General features: G+C 46.3%; 2 protein-coding genes across 6 annotated transcripts in view; one reads left to right on the forward strand and one right to left on the reverse strand.

Annotated features, from left to right (window-relative positions):
* Positions 1-20,588, reverse strand: Cryz (crystallin zeta). Of its 5 annotated transcripts, none has more exons than XM_041656798.1 (10): positions 20,350-20,588; positions 18,096-18,285; positions 14,800-14,923; positions 11,654-11,806; positions 9,103-9,266; positions 7,590-7,641; positions 5,082-5,231; positions 1,644-1,745; positions 1,460-1,555; positions 1-1,049 (listed from the first exon to the last, which is right to left on the reverse strand). In XM_041656798.1, exons 3-10 carry the CDS (start codon positions 14,908-14,910, stop codon positions 888-890), a joined length of 990 nt encoding a protein of 329 aa, XP_041512732.1. In that variant the 5' UTR covers positions 14,911-14,923; positions 18,096-18,285; positions 20,350-20,588; the 3' UTR covers positions 1-887. The 5 variants fall into 5 exon arrangements, with proteins under 5 accessions (XP_041512732.1, XP_041512724.1, XP_041512739.1 ...); XM_041656790.1 differs by having other exon boundaries at positions 20,316-20,452; XM_041656805.1 differs by lacking the exon at positions 18,096-18,285.
* Tyw3 (tRNA-yW synthesizing protein 3 homolog) overlaps positions 20,408-25,584 on the forward strand; it is a 15,416-nt gene continuing 10,239 nt past the window's right edge. The window contains exons 1-3 of the mRNA XM_041656820.1: positions 20,408-20,729; positions 23,058-23,138; positions 25,292-25,390. Of these exons, the coding sequence (XP_041512754.1) occupies positions 20,529-20,729; positions 23,058-23,138; positions 25,292-25,390 (381 nt within the window). The 5' untranslated portion in view covers positions 20,408-20,528. The remainder of the gene's footprint in view (positions 20,730-23,057; positions 23,139-25,291; positions 25,391-25,584) is intronic.

Genomic DNA, 25,584 nt, shown 5'->3' on the forward strand with positions numbered 1-25,584 from the left:
TTCAGTGTTCTACAGAATTTATTCCAGGTTACAAAACCATGAGAACAAAAGCAGACCTTGCCCATGTGCGAAATGTGTGAACTTACAATTTTAGATGAAATTATGTCAAATTATGTGACTCGTGTCACATGTTCAGGAAGCCCTAAAGAACCATGAGGCATTTAACGGAGGACCACACTGAACACCACAGACCTAGATAAGGTTGCTGACCTCCCGGAACGTGGCTGGTGATCAGCGCTCAGTGAAGTTGTCAGCATTTTCGGGAATGTGAGGAAAACAGACTGACAGCTTCCCTAGCCATTACTCATGTTTGCCCTTTCCAGAGGATGAGAGGATGTTAGTTTTAGAAGTATGTTTTTCAGCCCAGAAAGCCTGCAGAGTCCAAGACAGTCATGGCCGATCAGAGGACAGATGACTCTTAATAAAGGTGGGTAGGCTTGGAAGCCCAAGCAGATCAATAGTCTTATTTTGAATTGTACATTTTAGGCAAAGGCATGAAGTTATGGAATTAAGAAGTTCTGAAATGAAGTTGTGTGGCAGTCCAGGACTATTATCCCGGCACTGAGAAAGTTGAGACAGAAGGATTACCATGAGTTCAATGCCAGCATGAACTGCAGAGCAAGATTCTGTCTCAAAATGAAACAAAATAGAAACACTAAACTAAACAAAGAAAACAAAGAGAGAGAAGCAAAAACAGTTTTGCATGCTAACATCACGCAAGACTACACACTGCTGTCTGCTATGGTGTTACTCCACTGTCTACTCCCTAAATTAGTGTTTTTAATACATGAAACTCAATGAAATGAATACTGATTAAAGATGGTATCAGAAAGACTTGGGGGCAAAGGTGTCACAGTGGCACAGGGCATCCCAGAAAGAGTTGGTCATCATAAGAGAAGAATCATTTTCCCAGTCTTCCCACTACTATGGATGATATCTTCATGGGCCTGGACCACTTTCTCCAAAGGGTACTCAGAACCTATCACGGGTTTCACCCAACCTTTTTCTATTCCTGTTTGGACGATGCCTGCAAACTGCTGAAGTTCCTCCTAGGGGAGAGAGAAAAAAAAATTTAAAGTGTGTTTTATTGCCATTTGTTTCTCAGCAAGACCACAGGACTTGCATTTGGTGAAATTAAGGAACCTCAATATCTAGAGCCATTCCAGAAAAGTCCTTTTGCAAATGTGCAGGATTTGGCACTTTGCCCAGAACTACCTTTTAATTCTCTGTCAATCACACATCCTGGGACAGTGTTAGTACATGAAATACTGTCTTGAAATAGCTATGACTAGTATGCCCTCTCCCAGCACAGACTAAATTATATACCATCTAGTGACTGACTGGTATCTACCGCTCTAGTGGGGTCACCAAGCTCAACAACTATTTTTCCTGTCAATCTGCGGATAGACACATTTCTCAGTGTTTAAGTTAGCAACATCAGAACCACGTCCATCTGTACCTTGGTGGATGAAAAGAGCATAACTCCAATTATGCTCGTCTCCTTTGCCATAGTGTCCCTTGGGTTTATCTCAATAGTGCCTCGACAGCCAACAACCTGTCGAGAAAACATCAGGCCCACAGTGAAGACTACCGTGAATGGGGCAAACGGCAGGAAACTCAAAGCGATGAGGAACAGTACTTACGATTATCCGCCCTCCACGGGACAGGAGCTTCAAGTCGTTACTCAGGTTCACATTCGCCAGCATCTCAATAACCACATCAACCCCCTCATCACCAACAGCTTTCTGCACAGTAAAAGGAAGAAGATAAAGGTGAGCTGCTGTGAAACCGCTTCTCCAGCAGCGTGTTCCACAGAAATGCCTTTGAGATGGCATGCAAATGCTACGTTTTTAAGACTAACAATGCCTGCTTTAGAATGATCTAATTACAAGGCAATGGTACTGCAGCCGCCCTGTGCAGTGTGAAGACTAAGAAGCCCCGGATAAATGGCCATAATAAGATGAAATCTGATGAATTCTTTGTGTGTGTGTGTGTGTGTGTGTGTGTAGTCAGCATGAATATAAAATACTTGGCTGTGGGATAATGCTCTTGTACACTGTAAAGATTTGTCACTCATACTGGTTTAATGAAATGCTGACTGGCCAGTAGCCAGGCAGGAAGTATAGGAGAGGTAACCAGACTAAGAGAATTTTGGGAAGAGGAAAGGCAGAGAGTCAGTCAGTCACCAGCCAGATGCAGAGGAAGCAGGATAAATATGCACCACTGAGAGAAGGTACTAAGTCACGTGGCTAAACACAGACAAGAATTAGGAGTTAATTTAAGTTGTAAGAGCTAGCTAACAATAAGCCTGAGCTAATAGACCTGTTTATAATTAATATAAGCCTCTGTGCACTTCTTCGGGAATGAACAGCTGCAGGACAGGGTGGGACAGAAACTTCTATTTACAATACTTTTTTCTTAGTTAAAATCTTCCTATCATGAAAAATGTTTACAGAGAGTAAACAATAAATCAAAGCTTCCTAAACCCCAAGGGTCTCCCATTTTTAACAAAACAAACTAACAAACAAAAAGAAGTAAACAAGTAAGTACTAGCTCCTTGGCCTTTCAGGTTGTGTGTGTGTATACACACACATGCGTATTTCTATATCTGTGTGTGCAAATATGCATGTATAAGTGGATACCTGTGCATCGGTAGAGGAGGGGCTGTAGTATGTTTCTGTGGGTAGAATATGTATTCAGTGTTGCACTAAGTGGTTTATCACTTCCTTGCTATACTAATTCTCTTTGTCTGCACTGTAGGATATCGGTTCTTCATGTTTAAAATGGTTCTTGGAGAACCAGCAATATTATAGTTAGTTATCTTATATTACATTTGTTTTATTTTGTTTTTACAGAAATGAGTACTTAAATCAAGCATGGGCTAGAGTGCAAAGAATGGATGTAACACACTTAAAGTCAGGGGTTGGGGAAGAGAATACCGCAAGCACAGCTCTTATGGATGTAACACACTAAAGCCAGGGGTTGGGGAAGAGAAGACCGCAAGCACAGCTCTTATGTAAGGCTTGAGTCACAGAATGAAAAAGTTGGAGTTGAATTGCTTACACTGGTCAGAGAAAGTGGCCCAGAGTATAAAAGGGAGATCCCTAAACACACAAAAAAAGGTGAGGGAAAGCTACACCCGAGGCCTTTGGGGAGGCCTCAGCCTCCTCAGCCACAGCTTTGTAGGAGAGGGCAATGCAAACTGTTCCAGACTGAGCATCTGAACTGCATGCCACAGAAAGGGCAATGCGTTTTCCTTTGTTTTATTTTTGGGTACTCATAGTTCAAGTACTAGAAGCTCAATAAGAACGGGGGGGGGGGGGTCAAAATTCCTCTTTGAACAGCAATTTATTCTAGTTATTTCTTCATACTTTTAAAGGAACAAATGTCTCTGGGAGCAGTAGAAGACAGAGGGGCTCTAAGCTCAGTTACAAGTATCAAGGCTGAGGAACAGAGGCTTAAGCAGCGGGTGACAAGGACTTGGCAGAGCTTACAGGGGCAAAACTGGCAGAGTAACCTGGGAAACCTGAAGGGCAGCAGGAAGAATGTGATTTAAAACGGGCATAATCAGGGCTGGTCAGGGAGATGGCTAGGGTGGACCGTGGGCTACACAGGCTTCTCCAGATCCATCTCCATGGGGGAAAAAAAGCTGTAACCCCAGAGTTGGAGGCAGAGATATATAGACCCCAGTTTCACTGGCCAGCCAGTCTACAGGACATGGTGAGCTTTGGGTCCACTGCAGCCTGTGCCAGATTATAAGGTGAAGGCCAGCAGAGAATGACACCAAGGCCCAAAGGAATAGAACTCAGCAGAGACAACAGAGGGCATTCAGACACACAGTGTGTGATAACACGAGAGGAAGGAGGTTAAAATGATGTCCGTGTGTAGCAAGACAGTCAGCTTCAAGGAGACACAGTCAAGGTCTAAGGTTTCATGCTCCTGAGGATGAAGACAGACACAAGACTGGCCTCGTGACAAAGACTCACCCCTGACCCCCAAGATACATCAAATGACACAAAAGCACATTGTGAAGGAGGAAGGGAGGGAACAGTGAGTGCCGCTGTGTTTCTAGAAGTTAGGCAGTAAAGGAACCAAGAGAGAAGGGGAGGGGAGAGGCCTGAAGACTTCTGAGAACAGGAGAAACAGAGGAGCCGCAGGACAGGTGAAGCAGTCAAAACCCCAAATGCTACGCAAACAAGCAGCAAGATCACCAGGAACCAGCTTCTCTAACTACTGTACAAACTTCTAAGGATGGTGTCAGGACTGAGCATGGGGTGCCAGCCCCCTACACAAGGCACAAACGAGAGACTTGGCTGTTTTTTTAGCAAGGCAGTATGGTGGAAATACCACCCCCGACACACACACACACACACACACACACACACACACACATTCTTCCTCTTTGGGTAATGGCCTCTAAAGAACTTGGTGCCTCGGAACTTCTCATTCTCCTAGCTCAAAAAAGTGCTGCTGAGGATGAGCAAGGGAGTCTGTCTTGAACTGGTTTCAACAGTAAACAAACAGGCACCTGAGGGTTGAAGTGAGGGCTGGGAGAGAAGCCAGTGGCAGAGCACTTGCCAGGTAAAACAGACAGATACAACCAATCCTGTATGAACTCTGTTGTATGCGACAGTTACCTGAATGCTCCCCGCCATGGTGGGTGGGGCAGTGACTATTCCTCCCCAAGGACCTGGCTCACAACCAGCATCTTTTCAGGACAGATACATCTGATTTGTAATTCTGGGACCCTCAACTGCAGTGGGATCTCACATGGTAACAGCTGCCCTACAAGCACTGTGTAGCTGCGAACTCTGCTTTACAGCATGGTCTTCCAGAAAAGCTCCACCTCATTCCGTATGCACTCACAATGCAAACACGAGAGCAAAGGCTCAAGAACTAGAAGCCTGTGACTTTTAAGTCAACTAAAAACACATGGGACGAGAGCAGCACAGATATAAAAATGGAAGCAATCTTATTTACTAAGCAAGATTTTATTTATTCATTAAAAGGGTAGTAGTTAAAATAACTTAAGTAAATCAAGAAACAATGTTTGACTTACGTAAAACTGTAGAAAACTTTACCTTGATTTTATCGATATAATTAACTTCTTTGTGATCAAACACTTCATGAGCGCCATTTTGCAGAACAAGCTTTTTTCCTTCCTCAGAACCAGCGGTGCCCAAAACCTTTAAGCCATGCGCTCTGGCAACCTGGCATGTAGCCAATCCAACCTGGAAAAGAGAACACACGCCTGACGTTACATCTTCTCTGTGTTCCTGAAAAGCCTTCGATGACTCAGAAGGTGAGAGCAACGACTATGTTCCAGAGATCCTGAGGTCAGTTCCAGGAACCACATGGTGGCGCACAACCATCTACAGTGAGATCTGATGCTCTCTTGTAGCATGTCAGCAAAACATACAGACAGCACACTGTATACATAATACAAAAAAAAAATTTAAAAATGAAGAAGCTATGATCAGGAAGGCCAACAGGGTTGGGCAAGATAGAAAAAATAACTACTAGAAAAATGAGAGAAACTCACTAGAGCAGGAGAAATTCTACCCTCCTGAGCTGAAACAGGCTGAAAGACCATAAGGTCCGTGGGGTGGACGAGGTTATGCAAGTCAGGCTATGGCAGGGATTCTATGCTCTAACAGAGACAAGAATGCAGGACTCCACTAATGAAGAAGACAGCCAGCCCACTAGGTGAAAACTGCACTACGGGGTCATCACAATCGCCTCCAATGATTGAAGTTTTCTATTAACACTCTTTGACTCTAATAAAATCCCATTTTAGAGCAGACTTGATGCAAACATGCCTTGTAGCGCCCTCTGCTGGCGGGCCTCTCAGTCATCTTCTGCTTGGTTCTGCCTGTTATTTCCTTGCCAACAATTAGATCCACAATATTTTCCAGGAGATTATGTGCCATTATTTGCCAGCTATTTGTCTCCAACTTACTTTGCTAGCAGTAAAAGGAGGCATTCCCCACCAACACACTAGGACAATGGCTGTGTTCGTAAATCCACGTCATCTTAAACCCGCATCATAATCCCCCAGGAACGGGAATTAAGTGAGAACAGAGAATACAGACAGAAGCCAGAGAAAGCCAGGGCTCTGTGTCCCTCTGATAGGGCAGGAGGATCACAGGTGCTTCACACAGCAAGCTGTCAGCCGTCCCGGCCAGCCAGGATTTAGCAGGCTCAACCAGCTCCGAAAACCAACAGTTTGGATTTTACTTTTTAAAAAAGCAAACCAATCCCTCGGAAGCGAGGGTGAAGGGAATAAAGAGATTTCCTTTAAAATCCTCTCTCTGCACTGTACCAAAATCTCTCCTCTCTACAGAGCGCCAGGCTCTCAACATATGTGCTTTTCAAACCTTCGGTTACTAGGTTAAATTTAAACTTCATCAAACCAGCCTTTGGTGACTGCAATCAGTGAGCGCAGCTGGTGTCTCCTCAAGCCACAGAGACACCTTGGGCTTACTGATTAATCGTCTAATCTGTGAAATCCCGAGGACTGATTTCTTCGAGGCATTCAGGAAGCTGGAGACGAAACAGGAAGTTTATCTCTAAAGAGACACAGAGTGCCCTGACTTCTTGAGTTACCTGGCACTTTTAGAGACCGGTCATGTTGCCAGGGCACCACCATCACCACACGGGGCATGCCGTGCCCATGAGCTACCCAGAGCCCCCAGTACTGAGGGTTGACAAGCTTCCTGAAGGTGAGCCATTGCGTCCCAGGTCCTGGGTTTTAACAACATGAAATCTTCTCGCCAACATTTCCAAAGTCTCTCTGTGCTAGTTACCAAATCCCAAATGCATGACTCTGCTTTTCCCTCCCTGCTCCTTGGAGACAGGCTGCAGGAAGCTCAATGAGGAGGCATCAACAGTGCAGTGCTTGGTGATTTCCTACGGGGGCTGAGGTCCTAGGTTCTGAATCTTTGCCCCACTAGACGCTAACATTTGAAGCCTTGGATTGTGGAGTTGAGGACACAGTTATAAACCACACACTCCTTGGATGTCATCACAGTGTGCATTGTGTTGAGGGGAGGGGCTAGACAGAAGAGAAGTTCACCACCACCCACCACGTTAATTTTTTTATCAGGTGTCCTGCTGAATTTATTAAGCAAGAACTGCTACAGCATTAGCCATGGATTCACTCCGGGACTGCATCTCAAGAAGCTTCGCAGCCTGAAATCCCAGGAGTGGGAGCATGCCTATAAATTTGGCTCTTCAAAGTGACTTTACTGTGTACAATGTCAGCTTCCCGCACAGAGAGAGGAGGGGGGCACCAGGCCTTGTCCCAGCTGATGACGGCTGGGGGAGGAAGGGACAGGTTTCTATAGTGTGTGGTCCTCCTGGGCCCACTGTGTTCCTGCAGATGGCCTCTCATCTAGGTATCACTGACTCTGGACCCAATGGGTTATTTTTAAAAGAAGAAGAAGAGGACATGAAGTTGGGAAAGTCAAAACCACTGAATGCAATGTATGAAACGCTCAAAGAATAACTTTTTAGAGATTTCATGAACTATTACATGAGACCCGTAACTCCTTGCTCACTTAAACAGACTTAAAAAGACAGATACTTACTCCTCCACTGGCCCCGTGAACCAGGACGCTTTCCCCAGCTCGCACACGGGCACTGCGGAACAAAGCAGAGGTGCATTCATTACTCTCTCCTTCGAGGCTAACCAAGAGCTGGTGTTTTCCATCATCACTGAGGAATTTCTACCCTTGCTCCAGCCAACAAGCAAAGAGCTACTGCATCCTGACATGGAGTCAAACGTCCTCTAACTCAGGGCTCAAAAGGATGGTTCCCAGAGTCAGGATGAATAGTTCTGTGCAGTACCCACTCAAGAGATGCCACTGGGAATCTGTTTCCTGCCTCTGTCCATGTTGGATGCAGAAATCACACAGCAGTTCTTAGGCTACAGTCCGTGATGTTGGTGGAACTTCTGAACCAGAAGAACTAGAGTCCCTCATGCCCAGGTGTCCCCACAGAGAATGTCCCAAGACAAGCGTTCTATAGCTGAGTCTTTATCCTGGGGTCCAGGGTTACCCAGGTAATAGCAGGTAGGCTGCTTTTGGCAGTGCTAAGAAAATGTCCTTGCCTCTCCACACCTCTGAAAATCTTGTGAAATGTCCAGGCTTTGTGCCTGTGCCACGTAACTATGCTCTTTTAAACACCGACAGTCACCGTCACTGTATAAACCATGTATACACGCTGTTTACTTGTTAACTCTTATGGCTTTTAATAACACAACCCCAGTCGAGCTGTGTTCTGAATCTCACCCTTCATGAAGAATACCCAGCACCCCATGTCCGGTGTTCCCTTACTTTCATCCACTGTCTTCCATGTTCAACGGGAATAACGGGAGAAGTACCAGACACCGGGGCCACTGCCGCAGCAGTGACCACCCCCTTGCTTGCTTCTTCTCTTTAGAGCTCTTGTTACCTTTGCCTGGTTCCATCTCACCACCAGAGAGTCTTGGATTGATCAGAAAACTTGACTCTCTTGAAATATTTGCCCAATGTATGTGGTGATTTGAAAAACTATGGCTCCCAAAGGGAGAGGCACTATGAGGAGGTGTGGCCTTGTTGGAGGAAGTGTGTCACTGTGGGGTTGGGCTCTGAGGTCTCTTTTGCTTAAGCAGCCCTCGGTGTGACAGTCAGTCACTTCCTGTCGCCTAGGAGACGTAGCACTCTTAGCCGCAGCACCATGCCTGCCTGCTGCCATGCCCTCTGTCTTAGTGACAGTGGACTAATGCTCCGAAACCATAGCAAACTCCCAATCACATGCTTCCCTGTGTAAGAGTTGCCATGGTCATCGTGGTTCTTCCAAACAATAACACAATGACTAAGACACAGAAAGATACCTCAGGATCTTGTAACATGTCCCTCCTGATTCCCAGGTTTTGAGAAAATCATCTCCATTCAAGGGATTAATTCCCTCTTTCTTCCTCAAAATGATCAAACTCCTGCCCTCTCCATAACTGTCATGACCCCAGATAGGTTTTATGGCGAATGACAAGCAGGCACGGTACAGGCAGCAAACAGGTGGGGAGAGCTGCCCGCCTGGGCTGTGAGCAACAGCGCTCCTCACCTGTGGAACAGAGCCCTGCAGGCTGTAAAGTATGGGATCGCAAGTGCAGCGCCCTGCTTGAAGTCCAGCTTCTCGGGCAGGGTGTAGACAGTGTCATCCGCTGCCAGAGCGAACTCTGCATAACCGCCAGAAACTGTGCTGTAGCAGAAGACCCGGTCCCCTTTCTGAAAAAGAAATCAACGAGAGCCTGCAGCCATGATTCCTATTAGGACAAGACGGGTGAGACTTTTTTTTTAATTTTTTTTTAATTTATTTATTTATTAAGGATTTCTGCCCCCTCCCCCGATCAAGTCCCCCTCCCTCATCTGCTCAAAGAGCAATCAGGGTTCCCTGACCTGTGGGAAGCCCAAGGACCGCCCACCTCTATCCAGGTCTAGTAAGGTGAGCATCCAAACTGCCTAGGCTCCCACAAAGCCAGTACGTGCAGTAGGATCAAAAACCCACTGCGATTGTTCTTGAGTTCTCAGTATTCCTCATTGTTCGCTATGTTCAGCTAGTCCGGATTTATCCCATGCTTTTTCAGACCTAGGCCAGCTGGCCTTGGTGAGTTCCCGATAGAACATCCCCATTGTCTCAGTGTGTGGGTGCACCCCTCAGGAAGACAAGAAATACTCATTTACATATGGATGTCTCCAACTGGGCATCTAGAACGCAACTGAAACACTGAACGTCTATGCATGTTTTCTAAGTGGGAACTTATAAAAGGAAGCATTAAAGGAGGCAGGGGAACAGGACTGTAGTTCTGCTGAGCACTTACTAAGCTGGGCGCCGTGGCCTTCTACATAACCACCACAGTGACCTAGGGAACATGGGCGCTCCATCATCGCCGACGGATGAGGAAACTGGAGTGCCCTTAAGTTCCATAGTTTCTTCCAATTAAGATTGAAATAGCAGAGAGACAGAGCAGACCCCAGTTCCTCTCACAGCAAGAAGCAAGCCCCCCTGGTAATGGCTACCTGTTACACCCTGGCCATAGAAAGGCACACACTTTTGCTAACAAGTCCCACGTGCCTACAGAAATGGCTGGCCACAAGAATACCTGGCTTACATCTTTAGGGGAAAAAAGAAAGAGAGAGAAGAAGGGAGGAAGGAAGAAAGGAAGGTAGACCCTAGAATAAACTACTGTGCAATGATGGCCTCCGTATACTCAACTGGCCCCATAATAAAGAGATGAACAGCCAACAGCACTGTGCTGCAGGGTGGATGTGAAAAGGCTTTGGAGGAAAACTGAGCACCAAAGGCCAATGCGAGCATGGGGGCAGTGCTGTCTGGGAATGAGCAAGGAAGACCAAGTAGATGAGCCCTGCTTTAGGACTTGAAAACATGCCCTATTGATGTCTGTGTGGTTCAGACATGAAGAACTCGCCGGAAAGAGAACACTGCTTTGGAGTCCTGTGGGGGATATCTATGGCAGTGCACGGTCCCAGATCTCAAGCAAGCTCATGTCTAGGAGGAGGGAAGAGAAAGGGAGACAGGCAATGGCAGAGCAAGAAAACATGGGAGGCAGGTCTGGGTAGGACTGAGAGGATACCAGGATTAAGGTGGCATTCACAGAGCAACGATGGCAAACAAGGATGCCTGGAGGAAGGGCAAGCAGTACAGGGGCACTGCAGAACCCAGAGTAAAGGCTGGGCTTGGCTTTTGCTGTCTAAGAAAACGTTAAGTGACTAAAAGTGTCAAATGTCATTGGGAAGTTATGATAATGACATAGAAGGGCCCGCTGACTCCAGGATTACTGGCATTAGCAAGAGAGTTTTAGAGACACTATGGGGGCAGATACCACATTGGCACAAGCCGAGAAGTGGAAAGCTGCAGGGATCTGCCCACTTCCTACACAGGGCCACGCTAAGTTTCTCCAGTGAAGCCCCATTTTGGTGACTATGCTGCCAAAGCTGAGCAGGTCAAGGAAGTAGGAGGAAAAAGGGTAGGCATAAGCATCCTCCAAAAACACGATCCATGCTGGGCAAGTCTTTCGGCAGAACAGTAACGACAGCCATGACCACAGCCCTGATCTCAACTCTGACACGGCAGAGAGACGCTGCACATGCTCGAGTTTTATTTATCCTCCAAAAGAGCTAGCTTTTCTTCTACTTTGTAAAAAGAAATTAAACAGTGTGAGAAGGGTTGGGCCATCTGATACCCCCCGTGTGTTCTGTCTGTGTGAGAAGAGCCGGGGCCGTCTGACATCCCTATGTGTGTTGTCTGTGTGAGAAGAGCCGGGGCTGTCTGACATCCCTATGTGTGTTGTCTGTGTGAGAAGAGCCGGGACCGTCCGACATCCCTATGTGTTTTCTTCACTCACAAGTTTCTATTAGACTAAACAGACCACAGCTCATCCACTGAGTCGTGATGACACCAAAATTGCCCACTATTGATTCCCAGCTGTGCTGACAAGCAAGGCCTCTGGATACGAAATACTTTCTTTTTGGCTAGGAGTCCCCCAACTAGCAGAAACTGTGCAATCAGTACCTTTGAAAGCCTTTAAAGCTATAATTAAATTTCGGAAGAATGCTACTAAGTCAAAATAGAAATCATCAAAAATGGAAGATACCTTGAAAGCAGATACGCTGTCTCCAACAGATTCGATGACCCCCGCCACATCAGTGCCTGGAGTGTAGGGCAACGTGGGTTTTCGGCTGTAGGTGCCAGAGCGAATGTAGGTCTCTACGGGGTTGACACCACAGGCATGGACTTTGATTAGAACCTGTAATGACAATACAATTCAGGTCACACAGAACATTGTGGCACTGCCTAACAATGATGCTTAACCTTACAATGATGTCATTATCCTTATAAGGATAATGACAGAGCTAGAAAAACTGAGGAAAATTAAAAAAAAAAAATCAAGACCCAACCTGCCCGTGCTTTCAACAAGTCTGCATTCTAAGTGTACATTAAGAAGTAAGGTAGACTGGCTTACACGCTATTCAAAACTCTCAGGAAACAATAAAAGACGCTCAGAGAGGTGTGTTTCAGCGAACTCCATGTGTCCACACGATATGTATGAGGAACACTACACCATGTGCCAGCTGGTTGTTATGCCAACTTGGCACACACTGTAGTCATCTGAGAGCAGAAAACACCAACAGAGAAACTGTTTCCACACAGTCTGACTGGAGACCAGCCCAGAAGGTAGTCTCTTAAATAGTGATGAGGGGGAGCCCAGCCCACTGTGGGTGGTGCCATTCCTAAGCAGGTGGCCCTGAGTGCTATAGGAAAGCAGGAAGAGCAAGCCATGAAGAGCAAGCGAGTAAGCAGCACCTTCCGTGGCCTCTGCACCAGCCTCCATCTTGAGGCTCCTGCCCTGCTTGCATTTCTGCCTTCACTGCTTGTATGAGCTGTGATATGGTACAGGGAGTGCAATAGCCTCTCCTCCTCCCCAAGCTGCATTTGATTACGATATTTTGTCCCAGCAATAGCAACCCTGAGACAAGTGGGCACTTGGGGGTAGGTGACGGCCTGACCCTGCTGGGTTTGGGGGGAATGTGGAAGGCACTGCTGCAGCTTGGTTTTGGTTCATTCAGGTTACTACACTTCTTAGAGTAAGCCTTACCATGATTTCACAAGAGCCCATAGCTCAGAGACTTTGAACTTTAAAAGAGGTTTTGAAGTTTTACACAGACTTTGCATTTTTAAAGAGACTGATATTTTAGTGTTTGAATTTGTAAAGACTGTGGGGTTCTTAAGTTTGTAAAATATTTTATATTGTGATATTAGCTGGTGATCTTGGGGATGAATGAGAAAGGAAAGGTTGTGGGGATGTTGTTTATCAAATTGTAAACTATGCTGGCTGGTTCTATCCCAACCCAACACAAGTTCTAGTCATCTGAGAGGAGGGGAACCCAATTAAGGAACTGCCCCAACAAGACTGGGCTGTAGGCAGGTCTGTAGGGTATTTTCTTAATTAGTGACTGGTGTATGAGGGCCCAGCCCAGTGCTTGATACCATCCCAGGGCTGGTGGTCGTGGGGTCTATAAGAAAGCAGGCTGAGCAAACCATGAGGAGCAGTCCAGTAAGCAGCACCCTCCATGGCCTCTGCAGCAGCTCCTGCCTTCAGATTCCTTCTCTGTTGCAGTTCTTACCCTCTCTGCTTTCAGGGATGAATCAGTCTATGCAAGTGTGAGTGAAATAAACCCTTTTCTTCCCAAGTAACTTTTGGTCAGGAAGGTTCGTCACAGCAACAGAAACCCCATGGATTCCCCTTCTGGAACTGTAAGATCCAGTAAGTTCATTTTCCTATCAGTTGCCTTGGTCATGGTGTCTCGTCATGCAATAGAATAGTAACTAAGACACCCGTCCTCCTTCACACATGAGGAGCCAAGGGACCAAGGTGGAAGCACAGAAAAGTGAGCCAAAGTACTTCAGTCACTTGCAGGCTTGGTCCAGCAAAACCTCCCCCAAAGCCTTCTATTTCCACGCAAGCTCCCTGCTAAAGCCTACAAAGCCCACAATGAAAGAGGCCTGGGTTCCCAAGTCACTGGTGGAGGACGGCTCCCCACCAGCTCTGCAGGAATCGGGGCGCAATCTTCTATTGGTGGACCACTGAGGTTCTGAGGCTAGAAAGAAGCTGAGTTTGGGGGCTGGCAATGTAGACTGCCAGCAGAATGCTTACCTAGTGTGCTGGAGTCCCTGGGTGCAGAAAAGCATGGTCTCCTTCAGAACACAGTATCTATCTCTGCTGTAAGAGTAAAGGGAGGTCTGACAGAAGGACTTAACAAATAGGTAGAAATTCTGTAGGAATAGGGAGGGGCTATTTTCAGGCCCAAGGAATGTGTACAATGATGGAAAGAGTCTCGTGAAGAAACTGGATAAACTTAAGGCTGCTACAGTCTGCTGAGAGGGTGATAAGGAATGAACCTGGAAAGATGAGCTATGGATAAGCTCTGAAAAATTTTTTTTTCTTCTAAGGTTTTCTAAGGATATTAGACTAGTGGTATGGAATGCACCTTGATATACATATATATACATGCATATATATGTACAATTTGAATCAAAAAATATTGCTAAAAAACAGATCACTAGAGACAATAAAATCCTATAACTGAGTAACTGAATTCTCTTAATAATGCAGAGGGGAAATTACTTTTCCACCATGTGAAAAAGAAAAATCAGGGAGGTTCATGATAACAAACGTATTCAGAATTTGCATGACGGCACTGAAACCCCATGATTAGACCACAAAGGTGATGCCCAGCCTTAGAAACATGGTAGCATCGTATGAGGCCGCTTGTTCGTCCCAGCTGCCCAGAACCTAAATAACCCCACAGAAACTGCTTAATTAAATCACTGCTTGGCCCATTAGCTCTAACTCCTTCTTGGCTAGCTCTTACATCTTAATTTAACCCATTTCTATTATTCTGTGTATAGCCATGAGGCTTTGGCTTATAAGGTAAAGTTCCAGCGGCGTCTCTCTGACTCCACCCTTCTTTCTCCCAGCATTCAGTTTAGTTTTTCCCCACCTACCTAAGTTCTGCCCTATCAAAAGCCAATGCAGTTTCTTCATTCACCAATGGTATTCACAGCACACAGAGGGGAATCCCATATCAGTGGTAGCCAGGGTCATTCCTTTTCAATGTCTACTTCAGTAATTATCATGTGTGTTACTTCGTCAGGATTCACAGAGACAGTTAAACAGCATCCTAGTCCAGCACCTTTGTAGATCACTGTGCATCACCTGCACGGGATGGTTATCCTCACCTGATGGTCTTTGGGGACAGGAACTGCCACGTTGGACTGGAGTTTCAGCACTTCAGGTCCACCAAACTCAAACACTCGAACAGCCCTCATCAACTTCTGTCCAGTTGCCATGGTGACCTAGAGACTAAGACAACATTAATATATTATCACATTGTACCCAGGCTGCCACTGTTTTTTCTCCCCCAGAGCAGACAGATTAAACAAAGTTTCAAACAGCAGTTTACACCAGAAGCTTCCCACTGATCTCATCTCACGTTCAAGGACCTTTCATCCTGAAAATCCTTCAGCTACAAAGCAAAATCCCCATACCGCTTCCCGTGGGGGTTTAGTGCCTTCAACAACACACAAACAAAAACGTCTGGAAAACATAGCAGGATATCATATCTGATGGCTTTTGTTTGTTTGTTTAGATTGGGTTGTGGTGTCTTAAAAAATCTTACAAACATTAGATTTAGGGATTTTCAGTCAGATTATGAAATGCTGAAAGTCCAGAGGAAAAAAAGGAGTAAACATTTATGCCTAGCTTTAACAAGTTAGCCTTTCAATAATCTAAAGTATTATAGCCATAACTGAAGCCTATTGCACTCATCCTCCAGCCGGCTTGAGCCACACTTTGAAGAATCGGTTAGCACCATAAATCCAATACTAGTAACTGCCCGGTGTGCTTATGTGCATTCAAGAGTAATGTGTGCAATTAGTTTATATTTACTAACTTTATTTATATTGAATTATACTGAATTTTGATATTTCCTTTTCCCTTTTAGCACCCTGCTTTTGAAATTCATCAGGTTATGGAAACATTAGACTTCCTGTAGCTTTCTATTACACTTGTTTACATGAGTGTGTGCGTATGTAAAAGAAGATGTGGGCACATGCAGGGCAGAGTCATGTATGAAGAACAGCCAAGAGCCAGTTCTTTCCTTCCACCCTGTGGGTCCCGGGGATCAAAATGAGGTGGTTAGCGTTGGTGGCAAGTGCCTTTCCCCACAGAATCATCTCTCACAGCCCTCTGCCCTTCACTGTAGCAAAAACAGAAAGAAAATTTAAACCTAGAAAACAGTGCGGCTGTTTACACATTACAAAGGTCCGGGTAACCTTTCTGCCCTCCTGTTATTATTAAAAGGAAGAAAAAGCCCAGTTAAAAATAAACTCTAAGAAAAGCAAGGCTAGTTAACGAATAAAATTATGTAACTGGGAACACCAAAGGGGTAGAGAAGTAATGAACGGGTTTAGTTATAGCCCCATAATTTTAACTGCACCTTTTCATAATTTAAATAAATCCAATCAAATAGATTCTGCTATGACCTGGGAGGTTTTGCCAGCTGGAAGAACAATCACATCCCCCAAACACCAGGAATATCGGAGAAGCAAACCTCGGAACCTGAGAAAAACAAATGCCGAGTTTTCTATCCAGTCCAGAAAAGAAGTCAAGCAAAACACTAATACCACGTATACACAGCTGGTTGTTCACTCAACAGACACGTTTTCAATATTAAATGTGAGTGTGGCCAAACTCTACCTGGAGAGATGTAAACAAGTACCCCACCTCGTTATGGGACCTCAGCATAAGCCACGTCTGATGGAGGGCTCCCGTGCATTTGCAAGGCTGATTTACAGACGTGGGTGGGGGGTTTCTTAGAGCGTGGGCGAGGGGTTTCTTAGAGCGTGGGCGAGGGGTTTCTTAGAGTGTGGGCGAGGGGTTTCTTAGAGCGTGGGCGAGGGGTTTCTTAGAGCGTGGGCGAGGGGTTTCTTAGAGCGTGGACGAAGGGTTTCTTAGAGCATGGGTGAGAGGTTTCTTAGAGCGTGGGTGAGGGGTTTCTTAGCGTGTGCGCGAGGGGTTTCATACAAGAGCTCACATGACTGACGCACACCAACCACACCACTGGAAAGTCTCACCCAGCACGGACGGACAGACAGAAAGAAACCCTCTCCAGTTAAGCTTCCATCTGCCAAACACTCTAGGCCTTCTGGGCCAATAAGACCGAGCACAGTTAGGGCAGAACTGCATATAGTTGGCCCTGAGGTACAGAAGGGGAGAGGCTGGAATATCAGATAAGGGTCCTACAACCCCACCTTTCTATGAGGGAATGTCAACAGTCACCCGTCATGATCTTGAGAGATCTCTCGTAAACAAGGAGTCAAAGCTTCCTGCTTCAGGTCACAGCTGCTTCGCTCAGAGGATGACACTTTCCAGTAGAGGTGCTGTGCCAAACCCAGAAGATGCCGTGAACCATACACAACACATACACACACATACATCACAGAGTTACTGTGCCAAACCCAGAAAATGCCATGAACTGTACACACCACACACACACACACACGCTCACACTCACACGCAACTCATTTCTTTCTTTTTTTTCTTTTCTTTCATTGCCAGGCTGTGGCTAGAACCTGGGCCCTATGCCTGCTAAGCATCTACAACTGGGCTCTACAACCAATTTCAGCTTTTTTGAGATAGTGTCTAGCTATGTGGACCAGGTTGGTCTTGAAAATCCTACGCAGCCCACGCTGGCCCCCAGCTCCCCATTGTACAGCCTCCGCATCTTGAATGCTGTGATTCAGGGATGTTGCCACCTCACTCTGCTTTTTCACTTTCCGGTTTCTATCATTTCCAGCACATCTGACCAACAGACACCCTTACCAGCCTGAAAAGACTATGGTAATAATAAAATCAAAATTGTTCTAAGCCAGGGCCTGTCTTGTGTTGCTAACGCATTTATTTTCTTACATTTTGAGGGGGGAGGAAGGAGGTCAGGAGAGGGGCAGGAAGGCAGTCCCAGGCCCAAGAGAATGGCCCTCCTCACCTCCCCTACCACTTTGGATAATGCTGCAAAGGGCAGCTCCCTTGATCTTATTCCCCGCTGAGCCTTTGCATTCGACTGATCGGGCTCCAGACCAAACTCTCTGCCTTTGAACTCAACCACACTATCATCATCCACTTCGTAACCCTGGTGCTGTATCAAAGGGAATCACAAAGAAAGAAACAGCACGATATACCAAAAGCAATTATGAAATTCTTTAAGCCCTAATATTCAGCTTTTCCTAAAACGTATGCGGTTTTTCTTTATCTCCACACATTTAATCATCTTCACAATAGGCAAGAATGGAAAGTTACTAAAACTGTTACCTTATGCAGGACTAAAAGCAAAGCCTCTATTTTAAAAATGAGAAGACACCAGAAGAGGTTCAGGGCCCAGGTACGGTCACACAGGTCACAGGGAGCTAAAGCCCAAGTCCTGAGCCTTCAATGTTGACAGACACTGTTTTTCTAACGTATGATCTTCCAAACTTACCTCTGGAAATATTGGCCTAGATTGTCTTTAATGTCTCTGAAATGAATCCTGGGACGGATGAGAAACTGGGGTCACCAAGCTGCAGGCTGGAGTGTTGTGTGGTCACAACTCTGACAATCAAGTTTGCTTTGAGGCAGAGGGTGGAGCTAGCCACTAGCAGACCAAAATTAACCATAGAAGTCTTGGAAGACTGAGGACAGATAGGAGACAGAAAGCAGTGAGGCGGGGCTGAGAAAGGAGCTTAGTCTTTTGAGCTGAGGAACGGAGAGGAGGTCTGGGATGGCTTCTCTGTTCTTTTCCCATCATTTCAAGTTCTTACTCCAATATCTGACTCCCAATTTTCTATTGACAAAGAATAATTAGGTAAACGCTTCACTGAAGCACATGTTTCTAACGAAGCCATCCACGTGGGCATTCTTCAAATGCCTATAAATTAAGAAACACACAGGATATGGGTCTATCGGGAAAGCTAATCTACCCGATGGTAGCGCACTCTCTGCATAAGCTACCTATGGGGATCACCTGCAACAGCAGAGAGAACCCCATGCGGGATGCCTGGAGCACAGGAAGCTTGAGCATCACCCATGGTCTCACAAAGGATAACGCAGAGCTTTCTGCCACTTTGGGAGCATCTCACACTGTAGCCTAGGCTGACCTAGAACTCAGTTTGTAGACCAGGTTGGACGGGAGTCTCGGTGATATTCCTGCCGCAGTCTTTCTAGCATGGACCACCCTGCCTGGCTGCTTTGTGTTTTGTTTGTTTGCTTTTTTGTTTGTTTTTGTGTTTTGTTTTGCTTTTTTAACTATGCTGTGGTTAAATGACTTTTCTATTTATCAAATACCTATGTTATAAATACAGTACTTTGGTTTATTTTTATTTTACTTTTGTTTCTAGAACATACATAGTTAAAAGTTCCTCCTCTAGGGTATGCTTGAATTCATCCATAGGTTTAAATGAAAATTGAAGGGATAGGAAAAAGGTTAGACATCTATCTTAACAGAGAACCGATGGGTCAATTCTCAAACTCAGCATAAAGCCACCTTACCAAGAGCAGAGGGGGTGGAGGGTAGGTTTAGCAGCAAAGAGCACTTGTCCCCTTACTGAGGACTTCATTTGGATTTCCAGCACCAACATGGTGGATCAGATTCAAAACCAACTCTCACTCCAGTGTGAGAGCCCACACCCTCTTCTGTCCTCTGAGAACCCTGGGCATACATATGGTGCAGACATGCATGCAAAACGCCTATATACATAAAATAGATTTTAAAAAGAAGAACAGAATAAAATAAGAATTTCTGGAGGTATTTTAAAATGAAGGCCAAGAAAGAAACCCAATAGTTTTAAGATGTACTGCCACTGTTCTAGAATGGCTCGTCGTATTGCGTGGACTTATTATTAACTTGGAAATGCAGATAAATGATCACAATTAAAGCAGCTGGTACCATTCTTGCGGCCATGTGCTCACAGAGATCGCCTGGCTCCACTGTGAGACCGTGGGGAGAAATACTGTGACCGCTGCCTTTCCTAAGAGCCGGAGCCAGCAGGGAGGGAGTCATGGTGGCTTTGGGGGCTCACGGGCTGCGGGAGTCATGGTGGCTTTGGGGGCTCACGGGCTGCGGGCAAACAGTCCAACCTTACCCTTGTGCCTTTCAATCAATCATTAACATGTGCTTTCTGTTTATGTCAGCCCTGTAGAAGCTGTAAACGTACAAGATGTAGTTAAGAAAGTATTACTTTTTTTTTTCCTCTCTGTCCCTTTCTGTCGCTCTGTCTCTCTTCTTTTGAAGACTATGGTAGGTTGGTGCCACAGAGTTTAAAGGAAGATACCAACGCCAGCTGCGTGCAGACTGGAGGCCAGAGTACAGAAAGTCCTTTCTCTGCCTGTAGCTGGAAAGTCGGGGCACGTGAGCCTTGGTGGCTGCAGAAAACACCCAGACCAAACCACCCGGCCACCTGCTGTGCACATCTCAAGGGTAGTTCGAGCCTAGGACTTGTTTTTGTTATTGTTGGTGGTGGTGGAGGTTGTGAGTTGTTTTTATTTGTTTGTTTGCTTGTTTGCTTGCTCTTTAAAAGCCTCCCAGCAGACAGGCCTAGGAGCTTGCAGTCCTGGTCAACCGCCAGGTTGTAGCCTAGGTACCCCGGGACAGAGGGAAGGAAAGACAAGTAGTCAAAACCAAGCGCAGCTCATTTGGAGAGATCGACGTTTAAAAACCACTTACCCTTCTCTTAGAGTAAGAATCAAAACCTCCTAACCTTCAGAAGTTCCTCGGCAAGATAGACCAACCAGCCTTTCCAACTTTTGCAGGGTTCCTCCTCGTCGCTACGCCTCCTCTAGGGGGCGGAGGTCGACATCCGCTGACCGTGCAAACGCAGGAGTTTGGTCCTCCGCGGCCACCGTGGTGGCAGTAGGGCCGCGCCCACGGAGACACGTGATGGATGAGCCCGGGTCGCTCCTGCGCATGGACCGCGGTGCAGAGTTCAGCCGCTGGAAAGCGCAGAGCCTGAGCAAGGCGGACCTCAGCCGGAAAGGCAGCGTGGACGAGGACGCGGTGGCGGTGGTGGAGCTCCTGAACTCACGGGAAGAGTTCTTCACCACCAGCTCCTGTGCAGGCCGGATCCTCCTCCTGGACGGGGTGAGGCTCCCTGGCTCGCCCTGCCTCGGGTCCCCGTGCTTCCCAACGGTGCTGGCTGCCTACCTGGCGCTTCTGCAGTTGGTGTCGCTGCTCTCACAAGCACCCGCGCCCCCAGGATGGTGAAAGTAGCTTCAGCGGCAACCGCCAGGAGAATTGGATTTGTGGGATGCTAGAGGGATGGATGCACCCCAATCCTCATCTGTGCCGCTCTCCTCAAGTCCCTGCTCTTTCTAGATGAGCATCGCTGAGGTTCAGGGTCACTGCCACCCAGTGGCCCACTCCACTACTGCAGCTCTGCCCAGTTTTTTAGCTCTAAATGCAGCAGTACATGGTACAAGATGCAAAAGCCTCAGGCTGAGAACGCTGACCAGTTATCCGTATTGACTTTGGAAAGGTGCATGCTCCCATCTCCTGCTGTCCCAAGAACTGAGGATACATAGACAACTTCTGTTGCATAGAATGTCGTGTGGAGGAAATTGAGTCGTTTATTTTCAGCATTTGTCGCGGTGCCTGACCCGTCATTTGTTAAAAGTTGCCTCGTATTCATTTTGTTATTGTTACTGTATCCAGAGCATCGAAGAGCACACATGCATGGGTACAGTTTTTAGATCCAGTGTAATTAATCCTTTACCGAACTCCCGGGTTAGCAAGGCCTGTTAACGTTTATATTTCTTCCATCACGTTTTGTGCATGGGCACCCAACGCTGACTGCCCCCACCCCTTCTACCACTGCCCCATCTGTTTTTTTTTTTTTCAGATCGTCCCCAATGAGTCTCTGAAACACTTTTCTCACCTCCAAACCTTGTCACACATGAACACGCTTGTCCTCTTTCATATTCACCGTTTAAGGTGGGATTTTCTTGGCTAAGCATCTGTGCTGAAGCTTTGGGGCACATTTCTCACTTCGGAAAATCCAAATTTATATTGTACTACATCCTGCAGCCCTATCCCCATTTTAGCCGAGTGCCAAATTCAAACTCCTTTCTTCTTGGCTTTTGTTACTTGCTTTTGTCTGGCTTGTGTTCTTCGTTTAGGAGTGGCAGTACCGAGAACTAGACCTGGGGCCTCACAGGTGCTAGGCAGGTGCTCTGCAACTGAGCTGTGTCCCCAGCTCCTCCTTGCCTTTTACCTTTTAAAGCAGGGTATTTAGAAGCTGCCAGGCTGGTCTTGAACCTGTGATCCTCCTGCCTCAGCTTCTGGAGTAGCTGTTCTTCTGTAAAACTTGCCCTCAACCCAAATATCTGAGACATGAGTCCCCAGACTCCACTCTTCTACAAACACCCAAAGAGGTGCAGACAGACAGACAGAAGATAGTACCCACTTAGTAGTTACTGTTCACTCTGAACTGTCTTAGGTCTCTTTTTGGACTCCTTTTTAGCGTATGTATCTTATATTTCATTGGTTTTTGGTTTTATTCTTATTAGAAAAGAAGAAAAGTGAAAAACCAGGATAAGAGGAGCATAGAGGAACTGGAGATGTTCCCAAGTCATGGTGTTAGATCCTGTAAATTGGTTAAATGTAGACCACTCGTTTGGCTCTGAGGTTTGTAGCAGACAGCACAAGACCAAGCACATCTTACTAAAGTCTTCCTATGGAAATAGTTATTGAGGAGACGTGCTTCTGAGACCAGATGGCAGAGTGTCCTCCAGTGCCCTTGTATAGATGGTTATTTTAGAGACACAACCATCTCCATATGCAAGATTGTCTCCTTTCACTTTCAAGTATCTTGGAGGAGGATTTGTATATTCCTACTAGGATTTGCAAATAAACAACATTTAAGTCAATGTTGTAATAGTAGCCTTTTCAAATAGTTGACACTTTGGTCCTAGCTTCTTTGCCAATACAGTCTAATATAGAAATCACAAAGTTATGCCCAAAGTAATGAGGAACGTGTTCAAAAGTGAGCCCATTCCAGGTATCAGCAAACGCTGGGTCTTGGTGTTAGCCATACTGTTCTACAGGGGTCCCCTCCCTTTGTCATCCTTTGTGATCAGATGCTGCTAGCATCTAACCGCTCAGCATCCTTCTCTTCCAACGAAAACATGACCAAATGGCACCCCCCGCCCCGGCATTCATGAGGCCTCGGGCTCCATCGCTAGCATCCTAGCACAAACACAGATGCAAACACACAGCCGTGTTTCTGAACACACGAGTACTGTTACCATTCAAACCCTAAGTTATTTGAGTTGATTTTCCTTCTTCGTTCTCTTTGCCCCAAAATATATTGAACTATTTTTAGTAATCTTTATGCGTATTAAGAATGCTCATCATACATGCAATGCATTGTTCTTGTTTTGTTAAATGCTATAATTAATTTGCTTGTTTTAGAGCCCAAATGGATCTGGGGTTCAGAAAAAGCACTGTTGTTGGCTGCTGGTCACACACAAACCTTGTGTGAAAGAGGATGTGGTAAGTTTTTAATATTTAAAAAATAAACTTTAAAATTCCACAGTTCCTTTAACTGTGTACAGAGAATAGAAGATGCACATGTGTAATTATAATGGCTGAAGATGCTGAAGCCTGGAGAACTCTGGCTCCATTGGTCCTGTCGGGCTGTAGAACGCTATGCTGAGAGTGTCAGTGTGCCTGCAGCTCAGTGCCTGCAGCTCAGCAGAGCGTCCTCTCTGCAGCTCAGTGCCTGCAGCTCGGCAGAGTGTCCTCTCTGCAGCTCAGTGCCTGCAGCTCGGCAGAGCGTCCTCTCTGCAGCTCAGTGCCTGCAGCTCGGCAGAGCATCCTCTCTGCAGCTCAGTGCCTGCAGCTCGGCAGAGTCTGCAGCTAAGCAGAACGTCCTCTCTGCAGCAGAGAATCTGTGGGCATTTGGCATGTTGAATTGAAGTCTTCCATTTCGGTTATTTAATAACTTTGCAACCTGGAACAAATTAAAGAAGGAGAAGGGGATTTTCCCTCCCTGCATGCTGGCTTCAGTGGTTGAAATCATTACACATTGTGGATCTGTTTCACAGCCTTCATGGCTGTGCTCAGTTGTGTGTCTCTGAGTCTTAAGTGTGAGGTGAGCATATGGAAGGTTGTATCAGGCAGGTTCCTTTCCCTCCTGGTCCTTTAGAAATCCAGTTCCATCCTGTGCAGAAAAGATGAAAGAACAGAGGTGGAGGCTGGGATTCAGGTGTTCTCATGTTGCATGGGGCTCCGTCTGTGTCTCTGGGAGCTGGCCGTGTGTTCCTGATGCCTGCACTTGCTTTTCTGCTGCAGAGAATCTTTGCGGCAGCCAGGGAAACTGCCAGCAATCCCAGCAGAGAAAGATGCCCGTTTTCCAGCATCCACGGACCAGTCCCAAAGACGGACTCCGAGTTGTCCTGGATGGATTTGATGCTTCATGCTAAATGAATGGCTTTTGCTAGTGGTTGATAATAGACTCTGTTTGGACACAGACAGTTGAGGCTGCTGGTTGATAGGGAGAGTGAGATCAGGGTCATAACTGACGGCTCACTAGAATCAGTGGCGTGAAGTTGAGAGGGTGCTGCCCCCAAATACCAGGCAGGCAGAAATAATAACTCGTATAGATTTTAGCTCAGATATAGTATTACGTGTTTGCCTTATGCCACTGTTTCAGCTGTACATGGCACATGCCACTCAGGAAAGAAGCTGGTGTGTGACTCAGGTTGCTAAGAACAAGCAGCACATGCTAGATGGCCACGGTATAATAGTTCTTAGTGCAGGAATGAGGGGTAAGAGCCAGAGCCTGGCATGGGAAAGATGGTGTAGCCCATGTCCTTGTGGAGCCTCGGCCGGTAAAACTGTGCGGACCCTGGCTGGTAGAGCTGTGCTCCAGCTAAGGACCATTGTACGCACATCCACTGTGTGCTTCAATAAAAAGACCTTTCTTTTACCCTGTGGCATCTGCAGGAGATGGGCTTGTACCAGTACAGAGGGAACAGAGAAGCGCTGGCTGCTCTGGGTTCTTTGTGTGTCTCACGGTTTCCATGCTTAGGAGCCCATCTCGTACCCAGCAGAACGTGCTTCTGGGACGCACTAGGGAGGCAGTGGGCTTTGCCTGCGTCCTTCACAGTGCATGTGCCCCTGTCTCAGTTTAACATCAAAACATGTCACCAGCTTTCCAAGTCCAGGCCCCAGGTACTACATCCTTAAGAAACTAAATTAAACAATGGTTTACTTTTGCCAGTTGGAGCAGCTGGAAAGGGCACAGAAGACTCAGATTTGTGGGAAAGGTAGAAATCAAGTCCTTTAAGAAAATAAGCGAATGAGGTGGCTCAAGGGATATAAGCACCTGCTGCCAGCACATCCTGATGGCCGAGTTGATCCCCGGGACCCACGTGGTAAAGGAAGAGAACCAAGGGAAGCTGTCGTTTGACCTGCATAGGTGTCATAATGCAGACGCCCTACCCAATAAATAATAAACGTAAAAAAATAAAAACAAGCTGTAGTAATGTTCTTAATGAAAGAATGCCAAGAAAGCAGAGGAAGGGAATTCCAGACAGCATGTGCCTAGCGAGCGAGACTTTCTCGGAGAGCGAAGGAAGGTGGGAGGGAAGGGCTGGCGGGGCGGGGCAGCCATGCCTGATGTTGCCCTTCGGTCCCTACAGATGGCAGCTCTGCAGGGTGCGACCAGCAGTGCCGTTCTGAAGTTTGAACCGTTTATCCTCCATGTCCAGTGCCGGACTCTGCAGGACGCACAGACCCTGGTAAGACTTTGTGCCAGCTCCTGAATCTCAACATCTGTGGGCAAAATCAGCTTTAGGCTTTAAGCCACACTTTGAAATTCATTGGTGGTTTATTTAGCTAATGTTTTGATTTAATTGTTTTCATCTGGTTGGTCAGTCTAGCTATTTTTATCGAGTGTTAAGAGCAGGGACTCCTGGTCATCTCTGGAAAAATA

The sequence above is a fragment of the Microtus oregoni genome, unplaced genomic scaffold, assembly GCF_018167655.1.
Source record: "Microtus oregoni isolate MIOR12 unplaced genomic scaffold, Mior012 000000F_ref0000247, whole genome shotgun sequence".
NCBI lineage: Eukaryota > Metazoa > Chordata > Mammalia > Rodentia > Cricetidae > Microtus > Microtus oregoni.

Coding starts and splice junctions, on each gene's coding strand:
- Cryz (XM_041656805.1), bottom strand. CDS start 14,910: ATGGCAACTGGACAGAAGTTGATGAGGGCTGTTCGAGTGTTTGAGTTT. Junction 11,807..14,799: donor CTGTCCCCAAAGACCATCAG/GTGAGGATAACC, acceptor TTGTCATTACAG/GTTCTAATCAAAGTCCATGC. Junction 1,746..5,081: donor ATTATATCGATAAAATCAAG/GTAAAGTTTTCT, acceptor TTTACTGTGCAG/AAAGCTGTTGGTGATGAGGG.